The sequence below is a fragment of the Euleptes europaea genome, chromosome 11, assembly GCF_029931775.1.
Source record: "Euleptes europaea isolate rEulEur1 chromosome 11, rEulEur1.hap1, whole genome shotgun sequence".
Lineage (NCBI taxonomy): Eukaryota > Metazoa > Chordata > Lepidosauria > Squamata > Sphaerodactylidae > Euleptes > Euleptes europaea.
Window position 1 is genome coordinate 70,238,634 of NC_079322.1, and position 17,817 is coordinate 70,256,450.

Below are 17,817 nucleotides of genomic sequence, written 5' to 3' on the forward strand. Positions count from 1 at the left end.
AATTAAATAAAACATAAAAACACAGAGACACACAAACAGGGAGGAAGGCCAATGAGAGTTAGTGGGGGTATGCCAAACAAAACAAAGGTCTCCACACACTGGCAGAAAACAACGATAGAGGGAGACAGATGACACATGAAACTGCTTTATACTGAATCAGACACTTGGTCCATCAAAGTCAGTATCGTCTACTCAGGCTGGCAGCGGCTCTCCAGGGTCTCAGGCAGAGGTCTTTCACATCACCTCCTTGCCTAGTCCCTTTAACTGGAGATGCCGGGGATTGAACCTGGGACCTTCTGCATGCCAAGCAGATGCTCTACAAACTGAGCCACGGAGTTCCAAAGTTTCGGTGCCACGAACAAGAAGGCTTTTCCTCAGGTTTCCACCTGTCCAGCCTCAGATGGCAGGGGGCCAGGGGCACCAAAGCAGGACCTCCAAAGATGACCTGAGAGATTCATATGGGAGTAGGAAGTCCTCAAGGTATGCTGGCACTTTAAAGGTCAATACCAGCACCTTAGAATCATAGAACAGTAGAGTTGGAAGGGATCACCAGGGTCATCTAGTCTAACCCCTGCACAATGCAGGAAATTCACAACCACCTCCCCCACACACACCCCAGTGGCCCAGAAGTTGGTCAGGATGCCTTACCCCTCATGATCTGTCTAAGGTCATGGAATCAGCATGGCTGACAGATGGTCATCTAGCCTCTGCTTAAAAACCTCCAGGGGCCTGGAGACCGAGCCCTACGAGGAGAGACTGTGGGACTTGGGGATGTTCCGTCTGGAGAAGAGGAGGTTGAGGTGGGAAATGGTTGCTCTCTTTAAGTAGTTGAAAGGCTGACAGAGGAGGGCAGGGAGCTGTTCCTGTTGGCAGCAGAGGATAAGACTCGCAATAATGGGTTTAAATTGTGGGTGGAAAGGTATTGGCTGGATATTAGGAAAAAATCTTTTATAGCAAGAGTTGTTCAACAGTGGAATCAGCTACCTAGGAAGGTGGTGAGCTCCCCCTCACTGGCTATCTTTAAGCAGAGGCTGGACAAACACTTGTCAGAGATGCTCTAGGCTGATCCTGCACTGAGCAGGCGGTTGGACTAGATGGCCTCTATGACTCCTTCCAACTCTGTGGATTCTGTGATTTGATGGGAGAGGGGGGAAAGATCAGAATAAAAAGACCACAGTTACCTGTCTGTGTAGCCATGCTTCACTCTCATCTTCATGTTTCTGTAACGAGGCAACATAATTAAATATTATACAGTAGTTTACAACGGCTCTACTTTGCTCATCAGGGCGGAAAGTTGTCTGACTCGATTTCACCAGTGGATGAGCAAGCACAGAGGCGGCCACCTGAGACTGCTTTATGGGAAGGCAACTGAAAGGTAGGTACTCCGTCCTTTTGATTTTGCTTCTAGGTAAACAAGCGATTGAGCCGACAGCACAGCCATTATCTGTGTGATTCGAGATGCCGCTTCAGTCCAGGGGCTGTTACATTGTCCCATTTACCAGGGGTTTTGTCTTGCTGGGTGGGGAGGGAGCAGTTCCCTTTCCCTTTCCCCATGCAGATAACACAGCTTTTTTATTTTTGACATTTATATCACACCTTTTTTTGGCCAAACAGCTTACAAAGCTGGTTGTTCCAGAATAAAAGATACTGCTTGAAAAGCTTGCAATGCACTCCTGGGATGGAAAGTAGACCGGGGGTACCACTTAGTTAAGGCACTTCTTAAGATCCCTTGATTTCAAACAAGTGTGCTCAGCATCCCAGTGAATAAGGTTAAATGAAGTCCTAAGTGTGCTTACTGGGGAGTCAGCCCGACTGAATCCCACGGGACTTGCTCACTAGTTAACATGCTTAGGATCAGGCTGTAGAAATACTAAACTCCACATTGAGCACCTTCAGAAGAAGAGTTGGTTTTTATATGCCAATTTTCTCTGCCTTTTTAAGGAGAATCAAACCAGTTTACAATCTCCTTCCCTTCCTCTCCCCATACCTTGTGAGGTTGGTGAGGCTGAGAGAGCTCTGAGAGAACTGTGACTAGCCCAAGGTCACCCAGCAAGCTTCATGTGGAGGAGTGGGGAATCAAACCCAGTCCTCCAGATTAGAGTCTGCCGCTCATGTGGAGGAGTGGAGAAACCAACCCGGTCCTCCAGATTAGAGTCTGCCACTCATGTGGAGGAGTGGAGAAACCAACCAAGTCCGCTGCTCATGTGGAGGAGTGGAGAAACCAATCCGATTACCCAGATTAGAGTCTGCCACTCATGTGGAGGAGTGGGGAAACCAACCCGGTTCTCCCAGATTAGAGTCTGCCGCTCATGTGGAGGACTGGGGAATCAAACCCGGTTCTCCAGATCTCTCCAGAGTCCACCGCTCTCAACCACTGCACCTCAACCACCCCACTGGCTCTATATCATGCCTCAAGTTTTCTTTGGGATGTGTCATTTTCAGATTAAAAAAAACACACCTGGGAACAGAATCCCAAATGCTGATAGAAGAGGGATTAGTGTTTAGATGTGCAGCATACCTTTGTGCAGACACCGGTGGTCGCGTCGCAGAGAGTCAGGATGGAAACATTCTGTTCCCTGTTTAGCCAGTTCACTGCCACTTTGGTACTGGTCGCCCATTTCACCATGGTAATATAGTAGTCTCTAAAAAAAGAAAAGCGCAAAAGGCATTAAAGTGCTGCTGGTGCGGACACACAATGAATAGAAAAAAAAGGGGTGTCACGTCTTTCACAGGGACCACAGTTGGAAGGAGAACTGGTTCCACAGGAGCCTATACCTGAAACAGCCACTAGAGGGCTGATCAGGTATGTGCCAAAAGAGAGCCCCCACCTGGCCACACCTGAGGGACAGGTGAAATAGGATTTGGCTCCTCTCATCTCAGAACTCTCTCCTACAGCATGATTCCAGGTGGTTGTTACAGAACTCACTACGCGACGTCATACAATAGTAGCTCAGTTTATTTATTTAAATCTTCCCTCCCTGTTGTTTCTTCCTGGTCTTCCTTCCACTGTAGTGTAGTGGTCAAAGCATCGCACTGAGATCTGGGAGATCCAGATTCGAATCCCCACTCTGCCACTGAAGCTCACTGGGTGATCTTGGGCCAATCGCTCTATCTCTTAGCCTAACCTACCTCACAGCGTTATTACTGTGATGATAAAAAGGAGGAGGGGAAAACAACATCGTAAACTGTTTTGAGGTCCTATTGAGGAAGAATAGTTGGGCATAGATAACTAAATAAAATATATTGTGGTCATGTTGATTAGACTCTAAGCCAATATGGCTTAAGCAGTCTTCTTACCAGAGGACTGTTTTTATGGATATCATTTTAGTCTCCTGAATGTTGTTTTATGCAGTTTTTATGTCCCTGGTTTGTTTTAATATTGATAATGATTATCTTGCAGTATATGTGATTGTATTGTATTGCTTTTGCTTTCTGAGCCACACTGCATAGAACTCTAATGAGGCAGCATATAAACTTTTGAAGGAAATAAATTCTATTTGCACTGCACTTACAAGTATTTAAAAAACCCCAACAAAATAAATATCAACAATAAAATATAATAAAATAAGCAGGAAACACATGACTCTGACACTCGTTATCTCTTCTGCCGATTTATAGTGTGGAGTTGTAAAATCATATGCATAAAAGCCACTTCACGTTCTTTGTACTACTGCTGTTAAATATTTAATCCTTGCCAGCAGTGTGGAAAACTCTGGAATGATGCAGTTCTGTCCCAAAAGGCTCAGGCCCTTCATCAAGGCAGGACAAAGGATATTAACAAATGAGCTGGGGGAATAAGTAGGTTAGCAGCAGGACATTGCCCAGGGAAGGAATCCATTTTAGAAAACTTCACCAAGACCTTTGTGGAAGGTACAGGTACTCATTCATTTACGCTGCCACCAATTTCTGAGCCACTGATAGAATTCTTCATTGTCTGGTGTGAACTGAACTAGTACTTAGGCTTAGGGTTGCCAAGCTCCAGGTACTAGCGGGAGATCTCCTGATATTACAACTAATCTCCAGCTGATAGAGATCAGTCCCCCTGGAGAAAATGGCCGCTTTGGAAATTGGACTCTGGCATCAAAGTCCCTCCCCTCCCCAAACCCCGTCCTCCTCAGGCTCCATCCAAAAAACCTCCCACTAGTGGGTAAGAGGAACCTGGCAACCCTGTTTAGGCTTGGTACCCAAGGTGGGGTGGAAAAGATAATAGAGAAATATATTTTATTTGAAGAGCTATATGAGGATTAAAAACATTACAAATTATAAAACAGGGCACAATGGCATGTATAAGGTTCATAGACCTATACCACACGCCAGACACGTTTCGGCCAGTTGGCCTTCATCGGTGGTCAAAATAAACCCATATATTGCATACACAAGCATTTACAAATATCTCAGCATATGCAGACAACCATATACCAGGCTTGAGCGTAGGGTGTTCAATAAATTGCAACTTGTAAATCCTTCTAGTTGGAGTGCCTGCACGTTGTTCTATACTGGGCTATATTGGTCTCCCATGCAAAATGTGTCATGAAAGTATCAACCTGGCAAAACACCCAACCTTGGACACCCAGATTTTGGTTTTTTTAAAGCTGGGTTTCTTCCCCCCCCCTTTTTCCTAGTACTTAGGCTTTCCAATTCTGGGCCCAGTGGGGAATTCCCTGACCTCAGCCCTAATCTCCCACACTCAAGAAATTAAGGAGTGGGACAAGAAAGTGGCCTCCATAGAGACAATCTAAGAATTTCCCCTAGTTTCTATATAGTATGGGAAATTCTATACTATAAAGTATGGGAAATTCCTACAGTGTTGCACCAGAAGTGACATCACATCCTCCCCAATCTCCACCCTCCTCAAGCACCACCACCCAAATCTCCTGGAATTGCCTAGACAGTGTTGCGGACCCAACTGGTAATCCATGGGCCAAGATTCAAGCTCACAGTCCAGAATGTGGTTGATGTTAGGCTGGATTCAGCCTATGTACTGCAGCCAAATGCTAGCCAAAGCAGAGCCTACTGCTGGTAAACAAATCATAGAATCATAGAGTTGGAAGGGACCACCAGGGTCATCTAGTCCAACCCCCTGCACAATGCAGGAAATTCACAACTACCTCCCCCCCACAGCCCCAGTCACCCCTACTCCGTGCCCAGAAGATGGACAAGATGCCCTCCCTCTCATCATCTGCTTAAAGTCATAGAATCAGCAATGATGACAGACGGCCATCTAACCTCTTCTTAAAAACCTCCAGGGAAGGAGAGCTTACCACTTCCTGAGATTGACAAGGAGTATCTTTTCACCAAGAGGGCACATCAGATAATGTGGAACTGAGTGAACTTCATAAGAGCTTCCCGATCATGCTTCTCACTGGTCTGCACATTGAGGCCATTCTCTGCAAATCAGTTGATGCTACATATGGAATTGCAATGGACAATCTACACGTGGGTGGATTTCCCCATCTAGGCAGGAAGTGGTTTTGTTTATGATTCCTCTCCACTAAGAACATAAGAAAGTCTATGCTGGATCAGACCAAGGTCCATCAAGTCCACCAGTCTGTTCACACAGGGGCCAACCAGTTGCCAATTGGCCAGGAGGGGGGGAAATGGAGAAATCAAGGCTTAATGTGTGGAAATGGGCAATCAGAGCTTTTCATGGCACGCAACCAATACATCCTCTGGTATTTGTTGAGGATCAAACTGATATAAAAGGGATAGGTAGAGTGCCCAGTATAAGAACTAGCAACCATACAGTCCAGTGACTTCAGTAGAGATTTGCTTCTGTAAAGATGCAAACTGATCCATGATTATATTTCTGGTTCTCCTGAAAACAGGCATGTAGCAGAGCAACTGAGAAAGTATTACACTGTGCTTAACCCAAATGCAGAGGCCTCTGAAGTGGGGGGGGGGGCTGTTGGGGCATCCAGCCAGCTTAAAATCTGGGAGAAAGGGATGGTCACTCTAACCAGAGAGGGGAGAACATAAGAAAGGCCATGCTGGATCAAACCTAGGCCCATCAAGTCCAGCAGTCTGTTCACACAGGGGCCAACCAGGTGCCTCTAGGAAGCCCACAAACAAGACAACTGAAGAAGCATTGTCCTGCCTGTGTTCCACCACACCTAATATAATAGGCGTGCTCTTCTGATCCTGGAGAGAATAGGTATGCATCATGACTAGTATCCATTTTAACTAGTAGTCATGAATACCCCTCTCCTCCATGAGCATGTCCACTCCCCACTTCAAGCCTTCCAAGTTGGCAGCCATCACCACATCCAGGGACAGGGAGTTCCACCATTTAACTATGCTTCACCAGGGAGGGATGCTCATCAAGTGATCAAGTGGCTATAATTATCCATCTATTCAAATTCAGTGTCATTGTAAGGGAGAGTGTTTTTTTTAAAAAAATCCTTTCCTTTCGACCTTAGCCCAGATTCCCATATTATGTGGTATATACGTACATACGTACGTGCCCTCAAGTCACAACTGACTTATGGTGACCCGAGCAAGGTGCTTTCTAGACAAGTGAGAAGCAGAGGTGGTTTGCCGTTGCCTTCCTCTGCAGACTCTCCCTTGGTGGTCTCCCATCCAAGTTCTGACCCCGCTTAGCTTCCGAGATCTGATGAGATCAGGCTTTGGCATACCACCTTCCTTCCCCTATTACATAGTAGGGAATATGAAGCTTGCCTAGCATTACATTTTCAATGTTTATAGTTAAAAAATGTGCAATTTTTCCCCCAGAGCCGAGAAAAGGGCAAATGATTTCATAATGAACGAGCGCTGTCATTGAGAGACTGGACAAATATTGCAACGTTATCATATCCAAGCAGAATGTACAGGTCAACAGTACCTTTAAATTATAACACAATGACTTTTCACAGTCTACAGTCCATAAAATTTTTATGAGTTCATTTGTTTGCTATAAAATATGTATAAGAAGTTGTGGCTCTCATTGGGATTAATGTTCTGTGTCACCAGAGTAAAGTTGTGTGTTCTGGAAAGGGGATTCTATATATACAGAGGAGGAAAGTCTTAACAAATGAAGATGATCTAATTATATAGAAAAACAACAAGCATGAGATTAATTTGGTGGTTCCTGGCAATATTTAGACACATAATTTCGGCTGCAGGGTGAGGTTGAATTACTGAGTTCAGTCGCTTAATGCATAACATTTGCAGCAAGGGAAACATAACTCAAAATTCAGCAATTTCAATAACTTTGGGTTCACTCAACACCATAGATCAACACTTGCTTACTTCACTAGAGTGACAAAATAAAAGCAAAATGAGCAGATAATGAAAAACTCTCGGTGTACCAGTAAGAGAGTGGGGCAAATGATTGTAGCTTTTCTCCTTTAATGATTCAAAGCAGACACAGGAGGAGGTTTTATATCATTTGAGAGTGACGCTGATGGGGGACGGATGCAAAAATGAAACCTCTCTTTCAGATTCAGCACCGCCGCTGACTTATGTTGCCTCTTTCCCTGAACAGATTTGTCGTGTTTTGCCTCTGCAAGCAGGTATGCCACCTGTCCCCTCCCCGAGGGAGCAAGCTGAATCCCAGCTACCTCACAAGGTGCCTGTTGTGAGGAGAGGAATTGTAAGCCGGTTTGAGACTCCTTAAAGACTCCTTAAAGACTCCTTAAATCAAGCTGAATCCCAGCTACATCACAAGGTGCCTGTTGTGGGGAGAGGAACTGTAAGCCGGTTTGAGACTCCTTAAAGGTGCAGAAAATTGGGGTATAAAAACCAACTCTTCTTCTTCCTCACACTGCATGGCATGCAGGAAACTGAGGCTGGATGGCTCTCTCAGGGTCTCACATTAGCTCCTACCAGATCTTTACAACTGGAGATTTTGGGAATTGAACCTGGGACCTTCTGCATGCCAAGCAGAGGTGCTTCCACTGAGCCACGGTCCCTCCTTTGCTTCCTGAGATGCTGTTCAGCGCATCGTGACCCTGGCTTCATGAACAGTTCCGAGTTGTGCCAACATATTTGCCTTGAAAACCGAAGGTTAGCTCAGTAGGCTTCAAGGTGAGCTTTGAATGTGTTATATTAAATTTGATACCTATAATATACTCAGCCGAGTGTGGATAATTAACCTTAGCAATATGTGGGATACACTGCACAGCACAATTGATTCAACTACCCTGGCGGACATCCAAAGCTTTTAGTTAATTGGTGGTTTTGAGGAACATAAGCACTATTTACATTATGTTATGCTGACATGAAATCCTGCTACTTTCAAAATAATTCATTTCCAAATGAAGCTCAGTCAGGTCCACAGAGTTTATGATCTTTAATGTCAGTCAAGATAATGCCGGATAAGGAGGATTCCCGGGGGCACAGAGAAGGGACCGGTCTTCATTAAGACGCCATCTAAGAAATGTCAGGGATGCAGAGAGAAACAACCCTGACAACAGTCGTTTATCAGCTGGATGTTGTATACCCCAGATGAGCAGTTCTCTGACTTTGTAGCCACAAAACACTTCATTGTGTGGGTGTGGCAGAGGAGGGATTTGAACCTGGGTCTCCCAGCCAACACCCTAACTACTATAACACACTGGCTGTTGACTGTTTCTAGTACTGTATTACCCGCAACAAACCTCATTCTTGGATCATCTGGAGGGGTCATTTCCAAGTCATGGGGAGGTCCATTCAAACCAATGACATGCAGGGAAATGCTTGGATTTTCAGTTCCAACCTGAAAGAAAAAGGAAGATGGGATCACTGTATGCTGTTCTTTAAATAACAGGTCATGATGTGACATTACAACAAACCAAAAACAAAAGCCTGTGTTAGAACATCAAGAGGCAATTATAGTTCTGATAGAAAGGGTTGTATCCCTTTCTTGGAGGCTCATATCTTTCCCCTCATTACTATGAAAGCCGCTTGGGTGGGCACAATTTTGGTGGGTGAACCGCCGGCCAACCAACAATGGAAACAGTCCCTGCCCAAGGTGAAGCCACCAGTAATTTAGTTACAGTACTAATCTATCATTTGAGGGCTAAAGTAAACCTTACTGGGGGAGGAGTAAGATCTGCCAGGATAAATAGTAAAGGAAAGTGTAATACAACCCTGAGATTATTATGTAAAGGTAAAGGGGCAAGCATCAGTTCATTACTGAGCCATGGGGTGATGTCACATCACAATGTTTACTAGGCAAACTATGTTTATGGCGTGGTTTACCATTGCCTTCCCTAGTTGTCTATGCTTTACCCCCAGCAAGATGAGTACTCATTCTACCGTCCTCGGAAGGATGGAAGGCTGAGTCAACCTTGAGTCGACTATCTGAAACCGACTTCCATCGGGATAGAACTCAGGTCATGAGCAGAGCTTGGACTGCAGTACTGCAGCTTACCACTCTGCGCCACAGGGTGCATAGATGATTAGGGTAATTTTTTTTAAATCACTCCTTTACATGCAGTTTTCCTTTACATGCATCTATTTGTTTTCTTGTGTCAATCAAGTGAAAGTTAAAAAAAAAAGTCCTGAATGTTAGGATGTTGACTTGCTTCCATCTTACCTTTGGATAATGATATGTTTTCACTTTCGGGTAAAGATCATTGGTGTACATGGGTATCTCCATAGTGGGGACTTTGGAGTCATTGATGGTTGCATATGCTAACCTCGTGCCATCCGGAGACCACCAGTGTGCAATGTGGGTCTTCAGAATCTCCTCTGGATAAAGAAAGGAGAAGAAAAGAAGATCGGTTACACCTCAAATGTTAGCTGGCCATGAAATTGAAGAGCAGAGAGGTCAGAGGACAGCATGGATAGTCCCCTCCACTCATTCTTAAGACAAGCCTAAGAGCTGTGTTCCTCACTACACCGTACCTGCACACTTGACTGTTTGGACACTATGGGAAATATGATGCTGGTCTACAGAGAGCGTTGGTGTTATCCAGCAGGGTTCTTCACTTAAGAACATGATATTTAACCTACTTTTTAATTTTTAAAAGAAAAAATACTATCCAGTGTAAGTAGATAATGGACTAGCAAAAACAACCACAGTACAAGAAGTTAATGACTTCAGAGGAGTTAAAATGCATGTGCTATTGCAGGGTTATACCAATATAAAAACACAAGAATGTTCTGCATATGATATAGTATCGGTATTGAAAAGGGGGTTAGACAGATTCATACAGGATAGGTCCATCAATGGCTATCAGCCGTGGTTAGCAAGGGGAACTTCCAAATTCAGAGACAGTAAACCACTGCAATAGCAGGGACCATCAAGGGAAGGCCTTGGCTTCAATACCCTGTTGTTGGTCCTCCAGAGCAGGGGTCAGCAAACTCATTAGTCAAAAGAGTCAAATACCAACAGTACAACGATTGAGATTTCTTTTGAGAGCCAAATTTCTTAAACTTAAACTATATAGGTAGGTACACTGTTTATTAACTTAATAAACTTTAATTAAAGTTTTAAGTCTTAATTAAACTATAGGTACACTGAATAAAACTTGATATCATACTTAATAGTGATCTTTTTTATTGATAAAAATTAAATTGTAAGTCCCTGCCATTTTCCCCTCCCCGTCCGGAGTCCTCGTCTGGAGGCCTGGTCTACCGCCATAAAAGCCTATTGGTAGACCTGGCCTCCGGCTGAGTCCCATTGGGAGGCCAGGTCTACCCATTGGCTTTCTTGGCAGTAGACCTGGCCTCCGGAGGCCCATAGAAGCCTATTGGTAGACCTGGCCTCCGGCTGAGTCCCATTGGGAGGCCAGGTCTACCCATTGGCTTTCTTGGCAGTAGACCTGGCCTCCGGAGGCCCATAGAAGCCAATTGGTAGACCTGGCCTCTGAAGGGAGACCCCTCCTCGGAGTCCAGATCTACCGCCAAGAAAGCCAGTGGGTAGACATGGCCTCCCAATAGGACTCAGCCGGAGGCCAGGTCTACCAAAGGAAGCCCGCACCGCCCAACAGTTGAGCGGGCGCAAGAGCAGGGGCTCCGAACCAAGTTCGGAGAGCCGCACTCAATGGGCCAAAGAGCCGCATGCGGCTCTGGAGCCGCAGTTTTGAGACCCCTGCTCCAGAGTAACTGGTTGACCAGTGTACGAAACAGGATGCTGGACTAGACGGATCAATGGTCTGATCCAGCAGGGATCTTCTTATAGTAACTAAACCAGTCTCGGTTTTGATGACAGCTGATAAAGATTCCCTGTTTACAGAATAGATGAAAGGATCCCACCTCTTGGGGAAGGTTTCTGGCTTCACAAGACCCCCTCGCTAGTTTTATCTGACACATTCGTTCATAAGTGCACTTTCCCAAAGATGTTTTTACATTCAGCCCTTAGATATATGCATTGTCATGCAGTTTCCATTTGGGGCAGTTCCTTGTGAATCTCAGTGTGGGGTAGTGTTTAAGAGCGGCGGACTCTAATCTGGAAAACCAGGTTTGATTCCCCAATCCTTCACATGAGCAGCGGACTCTACTCTGGCAAACTGGGTTTGTTTCCTCACTCCTCCACATGAAGCCTGCGGGGTTACTTTGGGCCAGTCACAGTTCTCTCAGAACTGTCTCAGCCCCACCTACCTCACAAGGTGTCTGTTGTGGGAAGGTGAAGGGAAGGAGATTGTAAGCCACTTTAAGACTCCTTAAAGATAGAGGAGAGGAGAGCGGGGTATAAAAACCAACTCTTCTTCTACTCTTCTTCATCAGAGAAAACATCAAGTACAGCAGCTCTTCTAGGGACTAGGGTAATTGTTAGACTTTTAGGCCTACTATAACACAACAGACCCGATTGCAGAATCCATAAGACACCTTGCAGGGCATCCCATATGACAACTTTGCTGCTTTTTCAAAAAAGAACATAAGAGCATATGAACATAAGAAAAGCCATGCTGGATCAGATCACGGCCCATCAAGTCCAGCAGTCTGTTCACACAGTGGCCAACCAGGTGCCTCTAGGAAACTCACAAACAAGATGACTGCAGCAGCATTGTCCTGCCTGTGTTCCAAAGCACCTAATATAATAGGCACACTCCTCTTAGACTGTAGAGAATCATAGAATCATAGAGTTGGAAGGGACCACCAGGGTCATCTAGCCCAACCCCCTGCACAATGCAGGAATTTCACAACTACCTTCCCCACACACCCCCAGTGACCCCAGTATTCATTTTGACTAGTAGCCATGGATAGCCCTGTCCTCCATGAACATGTCCACTCCCCTCTTAAAGCCTTTCCAGTTGGAACTTGGCAGCCATCACCACATCCTGGGGCAGGGAGTTCCACAATTTAACTAAAACTGCTGCTTTTTCAAAACAAAGACTATTTGATTTCCTAAGCTACATATTAAATGTATTAAGGGTGACAACTGAATTTTTTTTTAAAGCTTGGTTTTGTGTCTCAGTTCAGTTGACTTGAAAGTACATGGAAAATACTGGGAGTGCCAGATCTGACTTGCCATGTAGCGATGGATTCATTATATTTTTTGCTTGTGCATTGGTTTTTAGCTTTCACATCAGGAACAACTCAACAGTTACTTGAGCTGTTCAGCATTAATTAGGAATTACATTCCTCTGCAAACATCTTCCTCAGATCTCTCAGGCTTAATGAAGCACTTCTTGAGATGATCACATGAGATGCTTAAGACATCATGTCTCATGTGGAAAACACGTGGCGTCGAGCTGCAAGGATTTCTATGGATTCCGGTGCAAAGCAATTTTTGTTATTAAAAAAGAATTTTACATGTAAGTTATTTTGGAAGAGGAGTCTTCAAAAACTGTAGGTAAAAACAAAAACAAAAAACCTTTCTGATTAATTTTGTGTGAAAACATGTGATGAGGTCTCAGAATGCAACTATTCCGCCAGACCTATTATTGAGGGCATCTGCAAGTTTATCCATTGTTTCTGGCCTCCCCATCCCTCCCCTCTCCTCCCCCACTCCTTGTTTTATAACTCATTGAATGATTTGTCGAAGGCTTTCACGGTCAGAGTTCATTGGTTCTTGTAGGTTATCCAGGCTGTGTAACCGTGGTCTTGGAATTTTCTTTCCTGACGTTTCGCCAGCAACTGTGGCAGGCATCTTCAGAGTAGTAACACTGAAGGACAGTGTCTCTCAGTGTCAAGGGTGTAGGAAGAGTAATATATAGTCAGAAAGGGGTTGGGTTTGAGCTGAGTATTGTCCTGCAAAAGTAATGTGCTAATCATTGTCCTGTAAGTATCAAGATAATGTGCTAATGAGGGTATGGTATGTTAATATGGAACCATTGTATCCTGAAGTGATCTGTTAATGTGTGTAAACCAAAGCTAATCTGCATGGCTATTGTTGAATGTTGTCTTTGTTAGTCTGGAGGTTTTCAGAACAGGAAGCCAAGCCTTATTCAATCTGACAAAATAGTTGGTAGAATTGTCCAGTCTTTCAGTGTCTTGGAATAAGACCCTGTGTCCTGTTTGTGTCAGTCCATGTTCAGCCACTGCTGATTTCTCAGGTTGGCCCAGTCTGCAGTATCTTTCATGTTCTTTTATCCTTGTTTGTATGCCGCGTTTTGTGGTCCCGATGTAAACTTCTCCACAGCTGCAAGGTATACGATATACTCCTGCAGAGGTGAGGGGGTCTCTTTTGTCTTTTGCTGATTGTAGCATTTGTTGTATTTTCTTGGTGGGTTTAAACACTGTTTGTAGGTTATGTTTTTTCAAAAGTTTCTCCATCCTATCAGTGACTCCTTTAATAAATGGCAAGAATACCTTTCCTATGGGAGACTGTTTTTCCTGAGTTTTCTGATTTTTGTTTGGTTTAATGGCCCTTCTGATTTCATTCTTGGAGTAGCCGTTTGCTAGCAGTGCGTGATTTAGATGATTAGTTTCTTCCTTGAGAAACTGTGGTTCACAGATCCGTCTTGCACGGTCCATTAATGTTTTGATTATTCCTCTTTTCTGTTGGGGGTGGTGGTTGGAGTTTTTGTGTAAGTAGCGATCTGTGTGAGTTGGTTTCCGGTAGACCTTGTGACCTAACTGAAAGTTTGTTTTACGGATGACAAGGGTATCAAGAAATGGGAGTTTACCCTCAATTTCCTTTTCCATGGTAAACTGAATGTTTGGATGGATATTATTAAGATGGTTTAGAAAGTCCATTAATTTTTCTTCACCATGGCTCCAAATAGTAAATGTATCATCTACGAACCTGAACCAGACTGTAGGTTTGTAAGGTGCTGATTCTAATGCTGTCTTTTCAAAATATTCCATGTAAAGGTTTGCTATTACTGGACTGAGTGGACTTTCCATAGCTACTCCATCAATCTGTTCATAAAATTTTTGATCCCATAGGAAATAACTTGTTGTCAAACAATGGTGAAATAAGGCTGTTATATCTTCTGGAAAAATCTGGTTAATCAATGAGATTGTGTCTTTTACTGGAACCTTGGTAAAGAGGATACAACATCAAAACTGATTAATATATCCTGTGGATTGAGTCTCAACGGACTGATTTTGTTGATGAAGTGAGTTGAGTCTTTGATGTAAGAAGTGGTTTTTCCAATGTGGTCCTGTAGGAGGGTGGTCAAATATCTAGCTAATTCATATGTTGGGGAACCAATGGCACTCACGATGGGTCGGAGTGGAACGGAATCCTTATGAATTTTAGGTAGTCCATAAAGAGACCCCCTCACCTCTGCAGGAGTATATCGTATACCTTGCAGCTGTGGAGTTTACATCAGGACCACAAAACGCAGCATACAAACAAGGATAAAAGAACATGAAAGATACTGCAGACTGGGCCAACCTGAGAAATCAGCAGTGGCTGAACATGGACTGACACAAACAGGACACAGGGTCTTATTCCAAGACACTGAAAGACTGGACAATTCTACAACTATTTTGTCAGATTGCACAGAGAAGCCATTGAAATTCATAAACATCAGCACAACTTTAACAGAAAAGAGGAGAGTTTAAGAATGAATAAGGCTTGGCTTCCTGTTCTGAAAACCTCCAGACTAACAAAGACAACATTCAACAATAGCCATGCAGATTAGCTTTGGTTTACACACATTAACAGATCACTTCAGGATACAATGGTTCCATATTAACATACCATACCCTCATTAGCACATTATCTTGATACTTACAGGACAATGATTAGCACATTACTTTTGCAGGACAATACTCAGCTCAAACCCAACCCCTTTCTGACTATATATTACTCTTCCTACACCCTTGACACTGAGAGACACTGTCCTTCAGTGTTACTACTCTGAAGATGCCTGCCACAGTTGCTGGCGAAACGTCAGGAAAGAAAATTCCAAGACCACGGTTACACAGCCCGGATAACCTACAAGAATCATTGAATGATGTTTTAACTGATGTTTTACGGTTTTATGTATTTTAAGAGGATGTTACCTGCCCTGAACCCAGCTTGCTGGGAATGAGGGCGGGCTATAAATTTGAAAAAATAAATTCAGAAAAATAAGAAGAAATACCCAGTTCATCAGATGCATGGAAATCAGGGGAGGGGGATACATGTTCACATACATTTAGATTGTATCCAGAAAGATGCTTTGGGGAGGAGAAATCCCATTCTCCCCTTTCCTCCCCTCTCTATCAGCTGCAGCTCCATATTCCCCTTCACGTGCTGCCTCCCCCACATCGGTTGTAGCGGCAGCCCCTGTTCCTATTTTTTGGCCAACCAAATTCATCCGAATCATCATCATTATTGTTTGTCTTTCTCTACTATGTGGTGGTAGTGGAAAATGCCTTCAAGTTGCAGCTGACTTACAGCAACCCATACAGTTTTCAAGGCAAGAGATAAACAGGTGGTTTGCCACTGCCTGCCTCTGTATAGCAACCCTGGACTTCTTGGTGGACTCCCATCCAATTACTAACCTGGGCCAACTCTGCTCAGCTTTTAACATCTGATGAGATCAGGCTAGCCTGGGCCATCCAGGTTAAGGCTCCCTATTACATGCTCTGTAAACAAATGCTAAGTAGCAGATAGACCACTAGGAGAACCACTTCTGCAGCCTAATGGTTTCCTCGAGAGCACTCAGTGAATAGCCAGGCTGCAAGAAAGACCTGGACCACCCACTCTGTTGATTTAGGGTTCCCTGCACTGTGAATGCAATAAGAACATCCAGCAATTATTATTTTTTGCAGCCTAGAGGAGTAGATCTCTTGCACAGGTATACTGTTCACAGTTGAAAATAAATGGCATTAAACAACTCATCATTTGAAACTCAGCTGAGGTGCGGATGAGCATGGCAACCCACCAACAGCAGGGAGTCAGGATTTACTAAAAGGAGTAGGAGGTGAGTCTGGACTCCAACAGAGGACAGTTGGATGGTACAGCTGGAAGAATAAGGTGATGGAGAAGACAATACGGGCGTTCAATGAGCCACAGAACCATGCAAGAAAGTTTGATCCAATGGCCGCAGGATATGGTGCCATGTTAGTTGCCTAGAGCCCAGATTTTATTAAATCATGATTTCCGATATTAAAATCACCATCTTTCTTTCAAGGAAACACCACAGAGAAACCAACTTTGTGTTGAGTACAGAGTGGGATTCCAATTGTATTGACAAGCCCAGTGGCTTTTGATCTATTGCTATTACAATCACAGACACACTGTTATTCTGGGACAGGAGGATGGTGTATTTTGTGTGTGTGTGTGTGGTCTCATTACTATTGCTATTATGTGCCAGATAAACATGTAAAGAGTTTGCCCAGCTCAATTATGTTGGGAATATTCTGGGAAATATGATCTGAATGGTAACTGAAAACCTACATGATACAACAGGGCAAATTAATGAATGTCCTCAGAGAACGTTCTCTAGCAAAAAGTCACATGACATACCTCAATATCTCTCTTACGAGTTCTCTACAGTCACCTGGCAGCAAGCCCAAGTTTAATTTTATTGCAAAGTGATGGATAATTGCATTCCCGTCACACTTCAGAGGGATGCAAAACTCTTACTGATGCTGGGCTGGGAAAACATGAGTTAGGTTAGGGCTTTCCACATAAGGCTCCTTACATTCATGTTCAACATTGGCTTTCATGATCTGTTGGACCTAAGCACTCACTCACCTGCTTATCAAGACTTCTGTTTTCTCCAAGACTGGAAATGTTGTGCTCATACACCTGTTTTCCCATGCTCCAAATAAACATCAGGACCTATTCAAGATTATTTTAGCCCATCCTAGGCATTCCTACACATTAGCTGCAAACAAAGAGAATTCTTGTATTCAAGGCATATCTACCCATTACCCATTACAGTTAATACCTATTCCCTCTTGATCACATGAACACATGAAGCTGCCTTATTCTGAATCAGACCCTTGCTCCATCAAAGTCAGTATTGTCTACTCAGACCGGCAGCAGCTTTCCAGGGTCTCAGGTAGAGGTCTTTCACATCACCTGTTTGCCTGGTCCCTTTAACTGGAGATGCTGGGGATTGAACAAGGGACGTTCTGCATGACAAGCAGATGCTCTACAACTGAGCCACAGCCCTGGAACTCTGGAATGGAGGGGCTTGGCTACTGTTAACAAGACTGTCAGCAGACTCAGCAAACGATAATTCCCAAAACTGGGAGAAGTCATAGCACTGATAACTCTGGCTTGGGAGATTCCTGGAGACTTGGGGGAGGTATGTAGGGAGGGCAGAGTTTGGAGAGCAGAGGGTGTTCAGTGGGGATGGAATGCCCTATAGTCTACCTTCTGAAGCTCAGTTGCAATTTTGGAAGAATTCCAGGCCCTACCTGGAGGTTGGTAACCTGGAGGAAGCCATGATGGCTAGCAGTATAAAACCAGTATAGAGTTTATAGTCTAGTAAATGTGCAAGTTTCTGCAGGGAGTCAGGCCGTGGCAGTTGGACAGACTTGAATGTCCTCTCTGGCCTG

General features: G+C 44.1%; 1 protein-coding gene across 1 annotated transcript in view; it reads right to left on the minus strand.

Annotated features, from left to right (window-relative positions):
- Positions 1 to 17,817, minus strand: part of DPP6 (dipeptidyl peptidase like 6) — a 442,706-nt gene that overhangs the window by 54,436 nt on the left and 370,453 nt on the right. The window contains exons 9-12 of the mRNA XM_056856977.1: positions 9,515 to 9,669; positions 8,595 to 8,692; positions 2,519 to 2,642; positions 1,182 to 1,220 (exon numbers count right to left, since the gene is read on the minus strand). Coding sequence (XP_056712955.1) covers positions 1,182 to 1,220; positions 2,519 to 2,642; positions 8,595 to 8,692; positions 9,515 to 9,669 — 416 coding nt within the window. The remainder of the gene's footprint in view (positions 1 to 1,181; positions 1,221 to 2,518; positions 2,643 to 8,594; positions 8,693 to 9,514; positions 9,670 to 17,817) is intronic.